We start from the raw sequence: 22,668 nt of genomic DNA, 5'->3' as shown, positions 1-22,668 counted from the left end.
TCCCTCTACAGGCTGTGGCTTTACTCTCATTTGTCTGTGAGCTGGTGGGTAGTGAATACCTGTTATGATGTCTTCCATACCCAGCACTCAGACATGAGCGATTCTTACTTTACTGTCTCAATATAGCATGTTTTCAGAAGCAGTAGCTGCATGGAGGAAATTATACAGAACTGAGCAAAATAGCTGTGAATCCAGCGTTGGCATCAGATATAACACCTACTAGAAAGTAGCATCATTGTCTGTGCATCTATACCTACCTCGCTTACTCAGCACCCTACTTCTTCAATAAGTAGTTACCTGATAACTTAGTGAGCTGGCAGCCTAAGGCCTCTTTCACACTTCCGTTTTTGACAATCAGTCAAGATCCGCCAATTTTGAAAAAAAACGGATCCGCCATTTTTCTTTGTGGATCCGTTTTTTCCCCATTGACTTTCATTGCTGGCGGATCCTGACTGATTGCCGTCCGTTGCATCCGTTTTTTTGAGGATCCGCCACAATGTTAGTGTCCGTCAACATCCTCAAAGATTTCCAAACGGAGCTTGCAACGTTTTTTTGGCCGGCGGATCCTCCAGACACTGAATTAACCCCAATTTAAAAAAAATCTCTATCTCTCTCTCTCATCCTGTGCCATCCGTTCACATCAGTTGAGAACGGATCCGCTTGTCTGCCTTTTTGGCGGATTTTAACTGATGCAAATAACTGAAGTGTGAAAGAGGCCTAACCAGGGCTGTGGAGTCATTAAATCAAACCTCTGACTCCAATTCCTCAATTTCAATGACACCCGACTCCACCAAAATGGGCTCCGACTCCATAGCCCTGAACCCAACGCTGCATTCACACATCCGTGGGTCACGGTTCGTAAATTACAAACTGGCCGTGGGTCATCCAACCCGAATTCAACAACCTCATAAGCGTATATGAGGCTGCCAAATTCGGGTGAGGCGACTTGTGGCCAGTCCATGCATCGGCAGTGTGAATCCAGCCAAAATGACCGGAGAAGAGGCTCATAAGTGGGGAAAGAAGAAGTTTTTTTTTTAAATAAAGATATGTTACGTTTCTTATGTTCACTTCTACGACTGATTTATACAATGTTCTTTGAAGTAACAGTAACCTTTTTAAGGCAGTTCACAAATGTTTAATATCATTATGCTTTATATATTGTTTTTATCTTTTCATTTGTCCTCATCTATTTCTGATACCCACTGTCTGCTGCTCACATGCATAGAACAGCTACATTACATACTCAAAAGGATTCCCATGTAATGTCGGATGCACACGTAATCTCACGCCGACAGACATCTTTATTTTAAAGAATTTACAATAATAATAATCCTCCTTCTGAAGATTGCGAGAAAATGGTGTTCACGCCGCCAGGCTCTCCTGTCTGCGCTTTGCTCTTTGCAACAGTCGCCGTTCTCTCTCGTATTGCTTCATGCGCTGGACATAACTAGAAGATAAAAGAAGAAAAGAAAAAAAACATTACAGAGAAAAATGTCCATAATCCGAAAATGAAGAGATCGAAAAGATCATTGAAGACTGTAGAAAATACAGAGAATAGAGAAGTGTCAGGGAGACAAGATGACACAAAGAGCCCATGCCTGTTGTCCAACCGTTTAGAAACTGCGGTCACTAATGAGGGGTTAAAAAGCTGGGAATGGAGTTGTCTTATTTACATTTTAACAATTTAAAAAATATATATAGATTTTTTCGGACTATAAGATGCACTTTTTAGCAAGATAACAAATCTTGCTACAAAGTGAGTGTGTCTTATAGTCCTTCCTGATTACAGAGAGAATTGCTCCCTCTCATCCTGTCCTAAACCGATCAATGTGATTGGTGCAGAGCAGGAGAGGAAGATATAGAAACCTGCATGGAGGCTGCAGGTCCTGAGCAGCTGAAGGACCTTTCACCCAACTGACTCAAGGACATTCCCTGTCATAGAGGCAGTGCAGGGAGCAGTTCCAGTCACCGCTCACTATACAATCGATGAGCTGTAATCACTTCCCGACACACTGCTTGATAGCTGCACACAAGCTGCAGAAAAGCCGTCAATCAAAGTGCCAGGGAGTGAATACAGCAGTGCTCACTGTACAGTGATTGGTGACTGTAGATGCTCCCTGTATCCCCCCGATGATTGGAAGTGAGGGGCTTTAGAGAGAGAATATATCTTCATTTTCTCCTTTTATCTGCTGCTCCAGTAAGCGTCTGCACAGGATCTGAATGCTACTTACCTGCAGATTAACCCCCCAAAAAACGGAAATGCTTGCTTTAAAATGCATCCTTTTATTGTGTTACGTTTCTATATTATAAGACTGTAAAACATTACCAAAGCGTGGTGTGATATAGACCTAGAGGTAGTAGGGTAACGGTGGGACAATACTCACTCTTCGTGCTGGCAGTATTCCCATTCATGGCGCTCGTGTTTGCACCCAAATATGTTTGGCCACATGTCTCTCTTACACTTCATGAATGCGATGAGATGATGGGCGCAGTAGTCCCTCTGCTTCAAGGGCAGCTGTGCCAGGTTCATCTGCTCCTGGGTGGCCACCATCACTAAGAGACAAAGAAGCCAAAGGTGAAATTCTCAAACACAGAACAGAATCACATCATAGATGTATATAAGCGCAACATTAACCCTTCACACCCTGCATGCATGTGGTGGTGAAGTGGCGGGGACCGGAGCTGTGCCCATGCCGTTGGCAGGAGCCTGCAGTTACGTATAGCTGGACACCCAATTCAACTTAACAGAACGGCAGCCATGTGCAATCTCGGGTGTTTAACTCATTACATGCCATGAAAAAAATTAAAATATATATATATATATGCCAGGGTTGCTTTTTCAGTTTATCCTGCTTTACACAACAGTGATTAAAAAAAAATTGAATGCACCGTTAAAATGGTGCCAATAAAAACTGAAGTTCATTCTGCAGAAATAAAACGAAACTCCCATCGTACAGCGCTGCAAACAACAACCTCAAAAAAAAGTGCGGCTCTTGGGAAATTATGCAAAAAAAATAAAAAAAAACAAAAGAAGAATGCTGTAAAAAGTAATTTAGTAAAATAAACAAAAAAGCAAAACAATATAAATTGTGTCACCGTAATCAATCACGTTGGCCCGCAGATTAAAGGGAACGTGTCAGCTATTCCTCACGGCGTTTACAAACAGTGTACAATCTGCAATTGTGCTGTTTTGCTGAATCCACCTCCCAAAAAAGTGTAATAAAAAGTTATCAAAAAGTTGCACATACCACACAACAGTACTAACGAAAAATACAGGACAAGGAAGAGATCCCAAGGTATTAAAGATAAAATAAGTAATTTTATTAGACAATATTAAAAATCACATATAAAATGGCAGAAATGCCGTTAAGGGGACGCCGAGCACTAAATGCCAGGAGGGAGCAGAAGATTGAGGTCACATGAGATACGTAGTGGACAGCTGCGCAGGGTAATTACAGATCCAGTGACCTCCTATAGTAAATGCACCGCCACAGTACGTACAAACATCAATATGTGCAATTAGACTACTTCAAAATAGCTCCTCACACATTGGCCAATCCACAGGGTCAGCAGCTAAATCACCAGAATAACATGAATGTGAATACAGCATAAACAAGGTGCAGCAAATAACTGTGCAGTCCCCTCGAATGCGGTATAACAAGAGCACACCCTGTTGGAATAAGGATACAGAGCCCACCCTGATTCAAGTCTATGGATCCTGTGCCCATCGGTAGGGGTTGCAAGAAAGGTGACCATAAGGTAATATTACCTGCAGAGGAGTAATGTGCTCCAGGTGTCCCCCCCCTCACCCCGACGCGCGTTTCGCCGCAAGTTTCTTCTGGGGCTGTACCAACGTAAACTACAAGATAAGCTGTCACACAGCTCCGCTGGCGGAAAAGCGTTGAACGTACGACTTTCACAACATAGCGATACAAAAGCAAATTATTTTTTATCCAGACAGTGCAGAAAGCTGAATATATCTACCCCACACTGTGATCAGAGAAAGAAATCGGATCAGGAGTGTCGTCCGATTATTGCATGCTGACTATTCTGGACACGCTGTCAGGCAGCCGCCATATTGAGACGGAGAGCGGCGCAGAGGAGAACGAGAAAAAAGGGCACAAAACGGAACATCACAACCCAAAACACAACAGTTTACCCCAGACCTGCAGCACAGCCGGGCCACTGCTCCGCACAGGGGCTGCGTACACTGAGCACTGCTCTCGCATGCAGAACACATCATTCTTGCCCCCAGCAGTGACACCCACGTACCCCTCTCCTCGAACGGATCCCCCACAGGACTGGCCGGCATAGTCTTGGGGTCCGGATCCCCCCGTAAGCTCCTCGTCATATTACCACCCATCTTTGCGGCCGCCCGAGGGTCACCTCCGCAGCTACAAGATAGACGTCACTTTTTTTTTTCACGTCCATTTGTGTAATGCTATATTTTTGACTCCTGTTAAGAACTCATTTTGGAGAAGACATTATCCGTAGAGAGTAATTATATTTAGTCTCCGAAAACATGGCCGCCGGGGTAAAGTCAATGCGGTGTCCTGCAGACATGGTAGCGGGTAAGCGGTGCTACGTGCGTCTTGACGTCATATCATAGCGTTACTCGATAATAGAGTTCCAAATGTGGGATAGAGTGATGCTGTAGGTTAGCTGGAGACCCTGCAGCGGCACGTCTGGTGGGCAGTGTATATGTGCAGGTTCGAAATGTTTTTGTGTGGTAAAATGATTCTCGTCACATCCTGATGAGCTGTGAGCAGCCATTGTGTTGTCCGGCCACACAGGAAACCACTACATACATTTTATTCACATTTTTGGCTCAGGCTCCTTTTTCCTCATTTCCCACATTAGTTTTTTGCCCCGCACACAGTGCCGCTGATAAGAATACTGAATAATTATTTCTTGTGAAGATTCCACAGAAAGCCCTTTACCCCTTTCCACCACATCTAATTCTCCTTTTTGCTCTTTCAATTTATCCTTTTTTCAATTTTTCCTTTCCTTCTTTTCCCACAGCCATCATTTTTTCTATTTTTTTGTTCACACACCGGCTTTATTACGTGTGGGACAAGTTGTATTTATGACTGACAACGTTCACTTTTTCCATGTACGGGAAAAATAATACAAGTCCCGTGCCGTCTGTGCGGTGTAACCACCGAGCCCCGTGCCGTCTGTGCGGTGTAACCACCGAGCCCCGTGCCGTCTGTGCGGTGTAACCACCGAGCCCCGTGCCGTCTGTGCGGTGTAACCACCGAGCCCCGTGCCGTCTGTGCGGTGTAACCACCGAGCCCCGTGCCGTCTGTGCGGTGTAACCACCGAGCCCCGTGCCGTCTGTGCGGTGTAACCACCGAGCCCCGTGCCGTCTGTGCGGTGTAACCACCGAGCCCCGTGCCGTCTGTGCGGTGTAACCACCGAGCCCCGTGCCGTCTGTGCGGTGTAACCACCGAGACCCGTGCCGTCAGTGCGGTGTAACCACCGAGCCCCGTGCCGTCAGTGCGGTGTAACCACCGAGCCCCGTGCCGTCTGTGCGGTGTAACCACCGAGCCCCGTGCCGTCTGTGCGGTGTAACCACCGAGCCCCGTACCGTCAGTGTGTTGTAACCTCCGAGCCCCGTACCGTCCTCCGAGCCCTGTGCTATCTGTGCGGTGTATGCTCCGAGCCCTGTGCCGTCTGTACGGCGTAACCACCGAGCCCCGTGCCGTCAGTGCGGTGTAACCACCGAGCCCCGTACCGTCAGTGTGTTGTAACCTCCGAGCCCTGTACCGTCAGTGTGGTGTAACCAGCAAGCCCCGTATCGTCAGTGTGGTGTAACCTCCGAGCCCCGTACCGTCAGTGTGGTGTATCCTCCGAGCCCCGTACCGTCAGTGTGGTGTATCCTCTGAGCCCTGTGCTATCTGTGCAGTGTATCCTCCGAGCCCTGTGCCGTCTGTACGGTGTAACCACCAAGCCCAGTACCGTCAGTGTGTTGTAACCTCCGAGCCCTGTACCGTCAGTGTGGTGTAACCAGCAAGCCCCGTATCGTCAGTGAGGTGTAACCACCGAGCCCCGTACCGTCAGTGTGTTGTAACCTCCGAGCCCCGTACCGTCAGTGTGGTGTATCCTCCGAGCCCTGTGCTATCTGTGCGGTGTATCCTCCGAGCCCTGTGCTGTCTGTACGGTGTAACCACCGAGCCCCGTGCCATCAGTGCGGTGTAACCACCGAGCTCCGTACCGTCAGTGTGTTGTAACCTCCGAGCCCTGTACCGTCAGTGTGGTGTAACCAGCAAGCCCCGTATCGTCAGTGTGGTGTAACCTCCGAGCCCCGTACCGTCAGTGTGGTGTATCCTCCGATCCCCGTACCGTCAGTGTGGTGTATCCTCCGAGCCCTGTGCTATCTGTGCGGTGTATCCTCCGAGCCCTGTGCCGTCTGTACGGTGTAACCTCCGAGCCCTGTACCGTCAGTGTGGTATAACTAGCAAGCCCCGTATCGTCAGTGAGGTGTAACCACCGAGCCCCGTACCGTCAGTGTGTTGTAACCTCCGAGCCCCGTACCGTCAGTGTGTTGTAACCTCCGAGCCCCGTACCGTCAGTGTGGTGTATCCTCCGAGCCCTGTGCCATCTGTGCGGTGTATCCTCCGAGCCCTGTGCCGTCTGTACGGTGTAACCACCGAGCCCCGTGCCGTCAGTGCGGTGTAACCACTTAGCCCCGTACCGTCAGTGTGGTGTAACCTCCGAGCCCCATACCGTCAGTGTGGTGTAACCTCCGAGCCCTGTATCATACTTTATCACCAGTTAGGTCTGTTGGGGAAGATGATTGGGCATGTCCGATTTTGGACTACCAATTGTTTTTCTCTCCCGGATGTAGAATACAGGAGCGCTCGGCCAAGAGATTGCTCCTGTGTATGGGAGAGACCGCTGAGATGACTATCGGCCAAAACATCTTACGGCTGACTGTCATCTAATGTATTTGGGGACTTTTAGATTTCTTCGCTATTCCAGACCTCTTGCTCACTTATCTCAGATAAAAGCATCGTAAGACCAGGCCTAACATTGTATGGCTGACATATCTGTTGCAGAGAATTCCTCTTAATTTTCATGGCCTATTTGAGCCATTGTTGATATATGATAGACCACTTGATCAGATGTCACAACCTCAAAAAGAGTTTGAGTGGTTGTTTTTATTTGTTTTAAAGGAAATCTGACAGCAGCATGATGTAGGGACAGTGATTCTGATTCCAGCTATATATCACTTAGGTTACTGAGTGCTGAAGTTGTGAAAGAATCTCAGATCTAGCAGAGCTCAAATGCTGAGCCTTGTAGAACCCCACCCACGTCACTGATTGGCTGCTTTATGTGTGCAGTACACTGCACATTGACAGAAATCTCATAATCACTGATGGGGGCGGTGTTGGACCAGGAGGCACCTAGTCCTGCAGTGATAATCTTCTGCTGATAAAACACTGATTGTATTAAAACGAAAACAGACAGGCCAGTAAGTGACACATCGCTGTAATCAAGGTCTCTGCCCCCACACCATGGTGCTCTCAGATTAGCAGCAAAAAGCTGCTGCTTGTTTTTTTTTTCACACCTCCAATCTGGAGGGCTGCAGTCTGAGCCTCCAACCCACTTCTATGTTCCAGATCGGGTTCTTTTTTGTAAGGTGGCTGGCCAGTGGGGTTTTAGTATTTCCTGTGGTGTGCCCAGGATGTGCAGGTCCCCCTAAATTCATGCCTTGTCTCAGTGAGGAGGCCACAAAATGACCCACTAGGTGTTGTGACCCCATGGCACAGTCCCTGTACCTGGATTTTAGTGAGCTAAAATATTTGTCTATTTGTCAATAAATCAACAAGTAGTCCATATATCAAGTACACTGGCACTTCATTAAATCCTAATGACACAAAGAGAAGTCGGACTTATATATTCATTTTGCCGAACTGAAGAGACCCAGCAATAATTAGATTAAAACCAAAAAAGTTTATTGAAAATTATTGAAGCAATTATAAAAAGACAAAATGCCCAGCAGGAGGAATTAAACCACCACAGCACAACAGATTACAAATAGTGTGGGTAATCCAAAAACTAATCAAGTTTACCCCAAGTTAAATAGCAATGCTAACAGCTAATAGTACCTACACAATATGTTACTATAAAGGTAATGACATTATACCACAACCCCATCATAATAGCGTGTAATATATAAATATACCATCATGGATTAACAGTCCTAAGCGCTGTTTAATTTTATCAGGTAAACTCAATAAACAATGAATGCAAAGGGACAATTACCTCATGTAAACAGACGTCTGTGACAGTGCGTGGCGTGGCGTGGCCTCTTTACCCCAACGCGCGTTTCGCAATCGCTTCTTCCGGGGACGCAAAAAAACTCTCGGATCACCGTTTTTCCCTATTTTAAACAATTGCTGGGAAAAATACGGCATAGCGCAAAAACAAGCTACCGTTGCTTTTGCGGTACCATTGAAATGCATTGCGGCCGTGTTCGTAAGCCGTGAAAAATATTGAGCAAATACGGCCATATGGAGCACAGCCCTCCTACTAATTTTTGCCGGTCGATTTTGCGGCCCCATAGAAATCTATTGGGGACGCAAAAAAGGCCAGCAAAAACACGTTAAGTGTAAAAGCAGCTTAACAGTGAGAGCAGGCGGCAGCTGATGGGAGTATCCATCATCTGCCACCTGCACTATAAATAAATAAACCAGCGTGGGTTCCCCTGTATTTTTGATAACCAGCCAGGCAAAACTGACAGCTGCAAGGCTGGTTATCAAGAATAGAGGGGTCCCCACACTGTTTTGATTATTTAGATAACTAATTTAAAAAAATGGTGTGGGGTCCCCTCCATTTTTATCAATCAGTCTTGCTAATGCAGACAGCTGAGGATTGCAGCCCACGGCTGTCAGTTTTGCTTGGCTGGTTATCAGAAATATAAAGTAACCCTTGCCAGTTTATTTATAGTGCAGGTGATGGCTGATGAATACTCCCATCAGCTGCTGCCTGCTCTCACTGTTATCAGTTGAATATAACTCTCATCATTCTCCCCTGCTCGTGCTGATCGCAGGCAGAGCAGGGGAGAATGATGAGAGTGGTCTTCAGCACCCGGCGCTGGGGAACAGTGCTAACAGTAACGCTGATTCCCAGGCACCGATACATACAGTATGATCATCCATGTGTGCACATGTGCAGGACGTTTTGCGGCCCGTACTGCTGTTAAAAACAGACATGTCAGCATATTTTGCCCACGGACACAAGATCCGTGGAAACACACTGACATGCACAGCCCCATTCACTTGAATGAGTCTACGTGTGTCAGTGTCTCCGGTCAGGTGTGAAAACTGTCACCACATGTACCAGACATACTGACATCTGAAGAGGCATAACAGGAAAGGGGGGGATCAATTTTGCAATTGTTTTCTATGACCAGGTTGAGACAAATGTATGAATAATTGAGTCTATAATTACAACAACATATTGTGATAAAAAAAAATATTCATTTATTAGTACAAAAGTATTATTTATTGAAAAAAACAGCAACCAGAAAAGTCTAAAAAAAAACAAGCCATAAAATCCTTCCAGGGACTGTTTATTCATGTGTAAGGAGATGGACATACGGCCCACATTCCCCTTTGAAGATACGTGTATCGCTGTATTGTGTTATGTGTATTGTGACATGCGATATTAGTGATGGATTGTTTTCTGTCCGACATAAGGGAGAGTTAGGCTTAATGTTTGGGAATAACCCAGAGTTGAAGGGGCTAAAGTGAAGGGACAGACAGTTTCCTGTCAGGAAAACAGATGGGGCCTGGCATGCACCAGAAGCAGACATATGGTCTGATCAGTCAGTCTGTAATAAACATAAAAAAAACTTTTAAAAAATATTTAAAAAATGTCACCAGCTTTTAAAAAAATAACATATAAAAAGTGTATTTGGTATAACTGCCTTTGAAACAGTCCGATCTCTCAAAATATGAAATTCATAAACTAGATCAGTAAAACCGTAATGACAAATAAAAATCTCGAGAATTGTGTTTGTTCGGTTGCCAAAACACAGCAAAACAATGAACCGTAATAGGAAATGATACAATCCGCGTTTCTACCCAGAAACGGTATCAATAAAAGCCTCAGCTTGGACAGAAAAGCGAGAATGCTCATCTGAACATAATTTATGTCTTCAATTGTATGTTTTTATGCTGGACCTGGGGAGGGTGGCAAAAATACGGATTTTTATTATTTTTTTTTGCAACGATCTGAGATGGCTGGCAAAAAGTTTTCTGCAAGGGGACAAGTGAGCTACAGCTGTCGGGGGCCTAAAGGGAGTGCAAAGATGGCAAAACTGTAAGCCAATTTGCAAACGCCCAAATCTAAAGATAAGGTATATAAAAAAGTAAGTGATGTTTTATTATGTTGTTACTAAATTAAATAATCATCATCCTTCCAGGGAAATTAGAAATCAATACGATTGACTCCCTTATGGCAGCCTTGATGGGTCATAATGTGACCATTCCTTGCCAGTTGTCTGGCTACAAATCTTCACATCTGGATCTTGCTATGGTTTCTGTGCTCTGGACTCTGAGTATATTGGAAGAAGAAAAACTTATTTATATGTTCAGCGGTGGACATCATACCCCAAAAAGACCTGGTCAGATATACCAGACGGTGGACTTCCAGGAGGAGATGCCAGTCTGCAGCTACCCAACCTTGAGTTCAGCGATGGAGGAGAATACATCTGTTCTGTTGCCGTCACCCCTGATAAACTAACAATTAAAGTCACTCTGCAGATATGAGGTAAGTGCTGCGATCAGAGACACAGAGGAGGTCAGGGCTCATAGAGCAGACTGTACAATGCATCTGTGTGTGTAAGGAGTAGACCCCAAGGGAAGGCCTTGTGTGTATCGATCTGTGCACAACTCTTTTTAGACCCTTTTGTTCCCATGATGAGCTTTTAGTGAGTTTTAGATGTTGCATCTTTCTACATTCATTAAGTAAAATGAGTTATTTGCATATTTTTTTAAAAACTCAACGTAGGTACATCGCCTACCTCGTCATGATTTTCGCCATACTAGCATGGCTGAGGTCGCTTCCCTTCCTTTGATGTGGGCTTCGAAGCTGAGCCTACATCTTTCCCAGGACATGTCAGCTGTTTTGAACAGCTAACAAGTGCCCGCAATAGCCGCGGATGGAATCGCGATCCACCCACTGCTATTATCTAGTTAATGCCGCAGTCAAACTCTGACAGCGGCATTTAGCGCACGCTTCCGGACATCAGGCTGGAAATACACCCACCGGTGACCCCCTGTCACGTGATCGGGGGTCACCAGTTCGCTGACATGACAGCCAGATGTCTCCTGCAGACCTCTATTGTTGTCAGTGCCAGCTTTCTGTGAGCGCCACCTGTTATGAATGAGTCACCGAGGAGGAAAAAACAAAAAGCAAGCTAAGCCCAGAAAACCGGAGAGGTTGGTAACTAGCGGATTGCAGAACCCTGATCCTATCCACAACAACTAGCAGTAGCCGTGGAGCGTGCCTATGGTGGTCCTAGACACCTCGTCACGGCTGGAGAACAAAATAAGCCTAAAGAAAGAAAGGGAAAATCTAAACTGCCCCAGAGCAGACCCCAAAGCAATAGACAGCCCCCAACATGTATTGTCGGTGAAACAAGATGAAAACACAGACACAGGTAGAAAGATAGGCTGAGCAAACAATGGGGCCCTCGCTAACTAGAAAGGACAGGAAAGAAAAGCTGCTGTCTGCAATCATGCAAAAAACCCTGCCAAAAAGAATGTCCAACACGTCTGATAGAAAAAGGCCCTGACGTCGCTAGACTTCAAATCACTATATCAGCACTCAGGTATATTCTGAAGACAGAGCAAAAGAGATCAACTGATCAGAGACAAAATGGGGATTCAGCCCAGTCCCAGCCAGGGCTGGCTGAACACAAAAACTAAGTAAACCAGACAAAAACTCATATGAACAATAGCAGAGAAAACTTAGCTTTAGGAAGGCAGGAACCAAACTGAAAACCAGGAGCCACAGTCAGGAAAAATCACCAGCAAGAAACTAGGGAGTCGGCTGCCTTAAATCCAATCAGAAACTCCTGATGTCCAATCGCAGTCCTCTTCCTCAGATGGCCGATCAGCTTCATTACCTCCCTTCACCAACAGAGGGAGTCCAGATAGAGAACTCACTACTCCTCTGTCAGCACAGCCAGCTCCATAACCCTCACCAGAAGCCAGAGGCAAACCCGAAAATGAGCTCACAACAGCCACCCGGTGGTCGTCACTCATGTCAAGTCAGCAATTCTGTTACATACAAGCGACCTGAGCATCGCCTATATGTAGCAGAACCGATTGGGCTCCGGCAGCTTCTAGTCTCCCATGGAGACTATTTAAACATGCCAAAAGTAAAAAAAAAAAAATGTTTAAAAAAAAGTTTAAATCGCCCCCCCTTTCACCCCATTTAAAATAAACAATAAATATTAAATCAAAGATACACATATTTGGTATCGCCGCGTTCAGAATCGTCCGCTCTATCAATAAAATAAAGGAGCATAGCGAGGAAAAAAGTAAAAATGCCAGAATTACGGGTTTTTTTGTCGCCACGACATTGCATTAAAATGCAATAACGGGCGATCAAAAGATCGTATCTGCACCACAATGGTATCATTAAAAATGTCTGCTTGGCACAAAAAAAAATAAGCCCTCACCCAACCCGAGATCACAAAAAATGGAGACACTATGGGTATCGGAAAATGGCGCAATTTTTTTTTTTTTTTCAAAACAAACTTTGGATTTTTTTTTTCACCTCTTAAATAAAAAAGAACCTAAACATGTTTGGTGTCTATGAACTCGTAATGAGCTGGAGAATCGTAATGGCAGGTCAGTTTTAGCATTTAGTGAGCAGTGAACATGGTGAAAAAAAAAAAGCAAGTTTGGGATGGCACTTTTTTTTGCAATTTCACAGCACATAGATCGCTATGTGCTGCTGCTATGTCACAGTGTATTACAGGTAAGAGGGATCATGATCTTTGACTGTGCAATGAGTATCGTGGCCAAAGTTGCCGTATTTCTTCAGCCTAAAAATTACAACTCATTCTGTAAAAAAAAAAAAAAAGCAAAGCCCTTTAAAGGCTAATTTGGCAGAAAAATATAAAAAATAAAAAGTTATGGATTTTGTGATGCGGCAATACCCCAATTTTTATTTTTACATAAAACATGTTTTATTGTGCAAAAGAATAAATACATAACTGTACATATTAGGTATAGCTGCATTTTTGCTACATAGTAAACAGTATAAAAATGCAAAGAACCATGATGAAATTTATTTTTTTCTGTTCTTAGAAAACCTCTGCCCTCCCCCCTGTTTGGCTGTTGAGAACAAAAAGTTCTTTACTCACCCTTCCCAGTCTTCACTGCTGCTCGTGGCGTCTGGTATTGTCTGCAGCACTGACGGTCCAACTCACTTGAATAGTGATACCTACAGTATATGGTTTGATACTTCTATATACTTCAAACAATCAAATGACCTCAGGTACAAGTCTCGTCTGCGTGCAAAAATTACAGTATAAAGTTAAAGTACAAAAAAAATATGAAAAATAAAACCCAAAAGAACAACCAACCCATACAACTTAGAATCAGCCCACTTTTCTCCATTTAAAAATAATAAAACTAAAACAATAAGCATTTATAGTATCATTGTGTCCGTAAATGTCTGATCTAATAAAATATAAAATAATTTAACCTGTGTGGTGAACACCGAAAAGAAGTAAAAATCTAAACCCTAAAGTTGTCTAATTATATGCTCCACACCTCCACAAAAAATGTGTTAAAAAGTTATAAAAAAAAAAAACATTGCATGTAGCACAAGAAGGTACCCTTTAAAGGGAATCTGTCACCCATATTTAGTGATATCATGCACCCAATTGTGCGTCCCATAAGGATTCTATTAGGGCTTATGACTCCCCCGACCCCGCACCTTTGAGGTATAAATACCTTTTTTATCTCGTTGGGGATGTATGCAAATCGCTGCGGTCCAATAGGCGTGGCTTAGTCGCCTTCTTCTCCCCCCTCCTCGGCTTGCTGCACGTAATCTTCATCTGTGAATATCACAGATAACGTTGGCTTCTGCGCTTGCGCATTGTAAAGGCCTCTGGCGCCTGCGCAGTATACTTTGCCCAACTGTGGACGAAGCATATAATCGCTACTGCGCATGCGCCGGTATTTTCCAAAGCGGTCTATGCCCCGGAAGTGTGTCCTGCATGTGAAGACTTCCTGGGCATAGACCGCGCTGGAAAATAGCGGCGCATGCGCAGTAGCGATTATATGCTTCGCCCACAGTTGGGCAAAGCATACTGCACAGGCGCCAGGGGCCTTTACAATGCGCAAGCACGGAAACCAACGTTATCTGTGATATTCACAGATGAAGATTACGTGCAGCAAGCCGAGGAGGGGGGGGAGAAGGCGACTAAGCCACGCCCATCGGACCGGACCACGGCGATTTGCATACATCCCCAACAAGATAAAAAAGGTATTTATGCCTCAAAGGTGCGGGGTCAGAGGGAATAAAAAATCCTAATAGAATCCTTATGGGATGCACAATTGGGTGATATCTTTACATGATATCACTAAATATGGGTGACGGATTCCCTTTAAAGGGGTTCTCCGAGAAATGTAATAAAATAAATAATACACGTTTGAATATTACATTTTTTTTTTCAAATACCATTTTGCTAAATAAAAGATATGCTTCATCTAGCGCAGGGTGTCAGAATTTTAAAGAGGGTGACTGCCACCTATATCTGGATTTCAGAGGACACTTGGTAGGACGGGTGCTCAAAATTCCCAGCATATATTTATTATCAGAGTCAAATGATACATTTCTCTCTACCTGTAGCTGCCACTAGGGGGAGCTCACTTGTAAGGAATTTCTATACCTTCCATAGATATCAGTAGGCTCCAAATGCCGAGGCTCCCCATAGTGGTTGCTGCCAGGGCTGTGGAGTCGGTAAGCCAAACCTCAGACTCTGACTCCGACTCCTCAATTTCCATGACACCGACTCCAACTCCACCAAAATGAGCTCCTACTCCACGACTCCACATGTAAATGTGGACCTGAATTTCATATGATGGTGCAATAAAATGACCTATTGATTTAATCAGGTTTTTGTGTTATGATTTTTTTTCCCATATAACAATGTTTATTTAAAAAAAGATATTCAGTGCCTTGCGAAAGTATTCGGCCCCCTGGAACTTTTCAACCCTTTCCCACATATCATGCTTCAAACCTAAAGATACCAAATGTAAATTTTTGGTGAAGAATCAACAACAAGTGGGACACAATTGTGAAGTTGAACGAAATTTATTGGTTATTTTAAATTTTTGTGGAAAGTCATATTACAAGACTCGTTAAAGGGTTGATTGTGACTTGTAGGATCGCTACTATCAACAGGTGGCGCTATAGAGTTCAAGTCCTCTTCCTCTCTGAAGAGGCAATTTGCATGTGGAAATTCAAAAACTGAAAAGTGGGGCGTGCAATATTATTCGGCCCCTTTAGCTTAATACTTTGTTGCGCCACCTTTTGCTGCGATTACAGCTGCAAGTCGCTTGGGGTATGTCTCTATCAGTTTTGTACATCAAGAGACTGAAATTCTTGCCCATTCTTCCTTGGCAAACAGCTCGGGCTCAGTGAGGTTGGATGGAGAGCGTTTGGATACTGGCTGTCTTCATCAGTGGGTTGCACCTGTGCTGCCCCAAGCCTTTATCAATGGAGGCCTGCTGGATCCTGCTAGTGCATCAGTCAGGGTTTGGTGAGTCTACCTTTCATATGTAAGTTTTTTTTCAATTTTTCTTATGTTACCTGTTCAGATTTAGTGTTAGGGACTTGCAAAATCTGGGGATCCTTGACGTTTGGATTGCGAGCTTATCTGTCTTGGCCAAAATAGTAACTAATACCCCATGTCTTTTTATCTTTTTGCACTTTTTATCATTTTTGCAGGATGCAGCTGGGCCTCTTTATGTTGGCTTGGTTTTTTCTGTGTGATGCATGTATAAGTGCAGAACAGCCCGCCTGCTAATACTTGTCTCCAAGTTCTACTAATATCTTCTATGGCTCCATCTCACAACTTAGAAGACTTTGATCTGTTGGAAACACCATGGTGCCAGCTACCAAGGACAACGTCAAGCTCTGGAGGAGTCCATGACTTGACAGGTCCGAGGTGTTTTGGAGACTGGCACAACATTAGGTTGATCATGGTTTACATTCATTTTGGTGCTCTGTCCATTTTACGAGCCTGTGATGTGAAGTCCAAGCTTCCACCTCTCTCACTGGCGCCTGTTCACTTGTTATGGATGATAGGTGGAGGAATGTTTCATAGATTTCAAGATGACTTGTTACCTTGCTGTTTCAAGCAGAGAAATTGTGGGATGTGATGGAAAGTTTCTTGTAATATCTCATCAGGAGAATAGGCTGCAAAACAGGATGTAGATATTACTCTAGAAATCGCGGTATTATATGCCATCGCTCAGAGGGTAAGTGGATCGGATGGAGCTGAGTGCTCGCTGAATTCAAATGCAAAATACAGATTCTCCCGAAGCGCATAAAATGACGCCGCTAGATAATAGATCCTCTGTAGGTCGTGACGCCTTATTCCTATCTCATGTGAGCCTAATAGGAGCTTCAAAAGCCGAGAAGAGCAGGGAAACGCCAGGAAAACAAGTTGTTTGTTTACAATAATACATCAAGATTCATTGAGACGTTCAAGGTGCGGAACGAGAAGAAATGTGGATGAAGCACGAAAGTGACTCAAAAACAGGAATAGCACATATCATGTATAATCACCCTTCATAAGGGCAATCTGTACGTTACATAGGTTCTATAAGAGATGAAGAACAGTATGGGGCAGCCGCTGAAGGACCTACAACATTTAGGCGTTTCTGGGATTTTGCAACTGTATGGTATTGTGTGTGCGCTCCATGACCGCATTAGACCATGGTCACACAGTCAGTATTTGGTCAGTATTTCACATCAGTATTTGTAAGCCAAATCAGGAGTGGATGATAAATCCAGAAGTGGTGACCTGTTTCTATTATACTTTTCCCCTGATTGTTCCCCTCCTGGTTTTGGCTATGAATACTGATGTAAAATACTCACCAACTACTGAACGTGTGATGCTGACACTGTGGTATTTGGAACTGTTATATAGACCTTTTTACACTATATGGAGAAAATAATTAGGACACACGTCGTAATCATTACATTCCGATTTCCCATTCAGTCCCAGTACCGTCGGTGTAAAACATACAGCCTCCCTGCCCCCCCAGTGTACAACATTCAGCCCCCCGGTTTAAAACATCTGGCCCCATTTCCCCTTTTCCCCTTTTCCCTCCAGTATACATCCGGCCCCATTGCCCCCTGATGTATAATGTCTGGCTCTTCGCCCCCAGTATATAGCATCCAGCTCCATTGCTACAGTGTATAACAAAAGGCCCCATTGTATAATATCCGGCTCTCGGTGTAGAACATTTGGCCTCATTGCCCACCCAATGTGTGATGTCACGGGTGACTGGATACTCCGCCTCCAGCAGGGCGAATTTAAACAATGAAACGTACAGCCGGATACACTGCCTCCAGCAGGCGAATTTCAATAGTTACACGTGTATCTGGATACACCGCCTCCAGCAGGGCAAATTTACAGAGACAAGGGAAACACCAGGAAAACTGATACAATGGAGGGCCCTGCAATAGGGAACGGGGACGTGGAGACCTCCTGCACTCCCCTGAGTCAGTGTCCCTCACACTCCTAACGGTCCCTAGGCAGGTTCCGCACCTGGCGACGAGAAGGATACCTAAAAACCCTAGCTCGCCCTGCACCTATCCCTTTCTAATGAATTGGACGGTGCAGAAACTAATCCCACCACTGCACTAAAACACACATAAGGAAAGTTACAAACAGGGAAAAACCACTTAGCTTTGCTCTGTTGCTGTTGCTCCCAGCAACAGTGTCCAGCACCTGAGTGCAGCTTTCCTCCTGAATAGCTGCTACTTCACCAAAGCTTTGTCAGAGCTGCAAGGAACTCTTCACTGTAGCTCCTTCCACACCAGGACTCTGACTAAGCTGCAAGGAACTCTTCTCTAGCTCCTTCCTCCACCAAGGATGGTTGGAAATGACCAACAGTGAGTGAACACACCTGACACTCCTTTATAGGAAAGCCAGAGCAATAACACCTGCTAGTGATTCCCGTGTAATAACGCTAGCCACCACCGGGGGCTAACGAACTAAAGACACCACTGTGTAATGACCCTTATGGCCACCAGGGGCAAAACTAACTTTAAGCAAATAGCTTAAAGGAAAAAAAAAAGGTTACTTATGGTTTTATCTGTCACAATCCAGCATGGATCGTGACACAATGTATAACATCTGGCTCTTCACCCCTAGTATATAGCATACAGCCCCATTGCCTCTGGTATACAGTGTGGGGAAATAAGTATTTGATCCCTTTCTGATTTTGTAAGTTTGCCCACTGACAGAGACATGAACAGTTTCTAATTTTAAGGGTAGGTTAATTTTAACATTGAGAGATAGAATATCAAAAATAAAATCCAGAAAATCACATTGTATAGATTATATAAATTTATTTGCATTTTGCAGTGAGAAATAAGTATTTGATCCCTCTGGCAAACAAGACTTAATACTTGGTGGCAAAACCCTTGTTGGCATGCACAGCAGCAGACGTTTTTTGCAGCTGATGATGAGGTTTGCTCACATGTCAGGAGGAATTTTGGTCCACTCCTCTTTGCAGATCATCTCTAACTCATTAAGATTTTGAGGCTGTCGCATGGCAACTCGGAGCTTCAACTCCCTCCATACGTTTTCTATGGGAGTAAGGTCAGGAGACTGGATAGGCCACTCCATGACCTTAATGTGCTTCTGTTTTAGCCACTCCTATGTTGCCTTGTCTGTTTGTTTTGGGTAATTGTCTTGCTGGAAGACCCAGCGACGACCCATTTTTAATGTCCTGGCAGAGGGAAAGAGGTTGCCACTCAGGATTTTATGGTACATGGCTCCATCCATTCTCCCATTTATGTGATGAAGTAGTCCTGTGCCCTTAGCAGAGAAACATAATGTTTCCACCTCCATGCTTGACAGTGTGGATGATGTTCTTTGGGTCATAGGCAGTATTCCTCTTCCTCCAAACACGGCGAGTTCAGTTAATGCCAACGAGATACATTTTTGTCTCATCTGACCACAGCACCTTCTCCCAATCACTCACAGAATCATCCATGTGTTCATTGGCAAACTTCAGACTTGTCTGCACATGTGCCTTCTTGAGCAGGGGGACCTTGCGGGCCGGGCACTGCAGGATTGTAAACCTTTATGGCGTAATGTGTTACCAATGGTTTTTCTTGGTGACCGTGGTCTCAGCTGCCTTGAGATCATTAACTGGTCCCCCTCCCAGTGTAGTTTTAGGCTGATCTCTCAACATTTCTTCATGGGCGAGCCGTATACCACCAATCACAATGCCGAGCGTCAGATGGAATGGTGTAAAGCTAAGGTTTGAGAAGTGCTTCCATGCACCAAAAACACTTCAGACTCTTGTGCATGTCATTCAAACATTGATTTCTCTGCATCAGAGGAATGACACTGGAAAAATGATGAAAATGGTGATCGGTAAATATTTTATTGTTTGTTATAAACAACAAATGTGTTTTGTCAGGATTAGGGAATAAAAAAAAATTGGAAGTGTTTCTTTAATAAAAATTCTATTACGCTGCAATGGTTCCTGCTCAGTACACTTTGGTCTTGCGATAAGCTAATATAGTGCAGTGACTATTCATACACCTTCACTGTCCTGCCGTTTTAAAAGTTGTCCAGCAGATGGCGCCATTGTCAGTAAAGTTTCATTCAAGGTTTAATACACGGACACAAGGAAAAACAGAAAAGCTGATCGGCAGGTATATGTTCTTTTTTCCATCAAGCTACTTTTTGCAGACAGATCTATGAAGACTGCTGGTCAGTGAAGGAGTATACAGTTAGAATCTGATCTATACCAGTCTGGGCTGGAGTTGTATGTGATTGGGTCTGTGAGTCTACTCGGGCTATGGGAATGAGAAGCCCAGGTGGTGAATCCATGTAAGGCTACTTTCACACATCAGGTTTTCGGCGTCAGGCGCGATCCGGCGTCGTGCCGGAGCGCCGGATCCGGCAAATATTTCGTAAAACCGGATGTGACGGATCCGTTTTTCTGCCGGATCCGTCTTGTTCTTGACAGACAAAACCGGATCCGTCTCATCCGTCTCATCCGGTTTTTGTTCCGTTTTTTGACGGATTATGCCGTATCCGGTTTTTAAAATCGCCCCTTGTGGCCTTCCGAACGGGATTGGCTACTGGAAAACTAGATATAGCGTGTTCCTACAGCCCTTCTTTGACAGGTTGTAGAGGAGAAAGTGCAGGTTGGAGAGAAGAGCAAGTTACTGGCGAAGATGGATGTTGTGATTGGAAATATTTTGAAGAATTTGGCGGATTTTACAGCGGAGGCGAATCGTTTGAGGGTGATTGTTCTGGAGAAGGAGAGAGCGAGACAGCAGCGCATCAGGCATCGTAGACGACGTTTGTGGATCCACCCCATCACAGCCAAGAGAATGACGCGTGGGGTCTATTCTACACTATGCATGGACCTTAGACGAAACCCGGATAAATTTTTTGGATATGTTCTGATGAAATGGAGAATTTTGATTACTTGGTGGAGCGCATTGCACACCTCATAAGAAAAGCGGACACCTATTGCCGCTTCTCTGTTTCACCCGCAGAGCGTCTGATGGTGACTTTAAGGTAAGCCACATTTATTGGATATGATCGCATCAGAGCACACTTTCACTGCAATCTTGTTGGTGGTAGTTTGTATCTCCAAGTGTTATAGCTCAGTTTTGGTATGTAATGCTGTGATTTAAAACTAATTGTTTTTTAATTCCCCACAGATTTCTTGCAACTGGAGAATCCCTTTCGTCACTGCATTTCCAGTACAGACTCGGGATTTCCACCATATCTGGAATAGTGAAGTACACATGCCGTGCACTGTGGGACTCCTTAGCTGAAGAGTTTTTACCAGAGCCCACAACAGAGAGGTGGATTGAAATTGCTGACAAGTTTCAACAGATATGTCAGTTTCCCAACTGCTTGGGCGCTGTGGACGGGAAACATATCCGCATTGTAAAGCCAGCTGGATCGGGATCGGAATATTTCAATTACAAGAAATATTTTTCAATTGTCCTCATGGCCATCGCTGACGCGGAATACAAATTTATTGCTGTTGATATTGGGGCCTATGGCCGCTCCAATGACTCTCAAGTTTTCAAACTGTCTGCCATGGGGCGTAAACTGTATGGAAACACCTTCCAGTTCCCACCACCTAGACCGCTGCCGCAAACATCTGGTCCACCTATGCCATTTGTCTGTGTAGGGGATGAAGCCTTCCAGCTGTCAGAACACCTTTTGAAACCGTACTCTAGCAGAGGATTGTCAAGACCAAAACGCATTTTTAATTACCGCCTCACAAGAGCAAGAAGAATGGTTGAATGTACCTTTGGTATTCTGACAGCCAAATGGCGGGTCCTATTGACTGCGATCAACCTCAAGACAGAAACTGTCGACGAGGTGATCAAAGCGTGCGTGGTACTCCACAATTTTGTTATCTGCAAGGAACCCATTTCCATTGAGGACACCTCTGAAGAAACCACCTTGCAAGATTACCATGACATTACCACTAGAAGTTCTGTGACGGTTTCAGTAATGAGGGACAATTTTGCACTATACTTTATGTCACCTCAAGGCAGAGTACACTGGCAGGATGACAGAGTGTGAAAGATTTGTGCCCTTAACCAAACTTGTGTACCTTCTGTACCAACAGTATATACCTTTGCCAACCAAAGTTGGCTATCTTGTCATGGTCTCTATTTTTAGCTTTAGGCCACAGGTGTGTACCTGGTTGTGTTTTATGCAAAGTATTTCACCTTGTAACAAAAGTTGTGTACATTGTTAGGAAATCGCCAACAATAAACACAACTTTTTAGGTGAAATACTTTGCTTCAAACACAACCAGGAACACAACTGTGGCAAAAAGGTAAAATTTACCTACAGTTATATACCTGGTTTTGAATACCTTTTAAATACCCTGTATTTAACCTTTTTTTTAAACATAGTTCGCCGCAGAAAGAAATGACAGACAACCATTGTGAAACGATAATTTAACTTTTATTTAAAATATTTTTTTTTTGTAAAATGTTTTTAATGTGCAAAAAAACTTTTTTAATAAACGTTTTAAAACCAATAGGCATTTTTATTAAAAAACACATTATAAATCTGTGTAGTGTGTGGTGGAAATACTGCTGGAGGGGCTGCGGGACACTTCGACACTGGGTGTGTGGAGAGAGGACTGGGATCGTGGTGGGGAAGGAACAGTTAGAGGTGAAGGTGTGGAAAAATCTACAGAATGGGTGGACATGTGGGAGGCAGAAGAGGTGGTGGGCGGTGGAGTGGAGGGTTGGGCAGGGACTGTAGGAGCAGATGATGTTGATGGCAAGTTGTATGGGGAAGGAGTTTGGTACGGGGCAGGTTGCTGGAAGTGGGGAGATGTCTGGTACTGGGGAGGTTGCTGGTACTGGGGAGGTTGCTGGTACTGG

General features: G+C 44.5%; 1 protein-coding gene across 1 annotated transcript; it reads right to left on the bottom strand.

Moving 5' to 3' along the window:
* Nucleotides 1-1,283: 1,283 nt before the first annotated feature.
* On the bottom strand, nucleotides 1,284-4,429 carry NDUFB7 (NADH:ubiquinone oxidoreductase subunit B7). Its single transcript, XM_073578275.1, has 3 exons — nucleotides 4,273-4,429; nucleotides 2,385-2,553; nucleotides 1,284-1,447 (listed from the first exon to the last, which is right to left on the bottom strand). Exons 1-3 carry the CDS (start codon nucleotides 4,361-4,363, stop codon nucleotides 1,363-1,365), a joined length of 345 nt encoding a protein of 114 aa, XP_073434376.1. The 5' UTR covers nucleotides 4,364-4,429; the 3' UTR covers nucleotides 1,284-1,362.
* Between the last annotated feature and the right edge of the window lie 18,239 nt (nucleotides 4,430-22,668).

Source organism: Dendrobates tinctorius, unplaced genomic scaffold (genome assembly GCF_039654945.1).
Source record: "Dendrobates tinctorius isolate UK_male_01 unplaced genomic scaffold, ASM3965494v1 ptg000059l, whole genome shotgun sequence".
NCBI lineage: Eukaryota > Metazoa > Chordata > Amphibia > Anura > Dendrobatidae > Dendrobates > Dendrobates tinctorius.
This window is presented reverse-complemented; position numbering and strand designations above follow the sequence as displayed.

What these genes read in the sequence shown, in the direction of transcription:
- NDUFB7 (XM_073578275.1), bottom strand. Translation starts at nt 4,363, where the DNA reads ATGGGTGGTAATATGACGAGGAGCTTACGGGGGGATCCGGACCCCAAG. An exon ending in GGATCCGTTCGAGGAGAGGG is followed by an intron (nt 2,554 to 4,272) that starts GTACGTGGGTGT and finishes TTTGTCTCTTAG; the next exon opens with TGATGGTGGCCACCCAGGAG. An exon ending in GAATACTGCCAGCACGAAGA is followed by an intron (nt 1,448 to 2,384) that starts GTGAGTATTGTC and finishes TTTATCTTCTAG; the next exon opens with TTATGTCCAGCGCATGAAGC.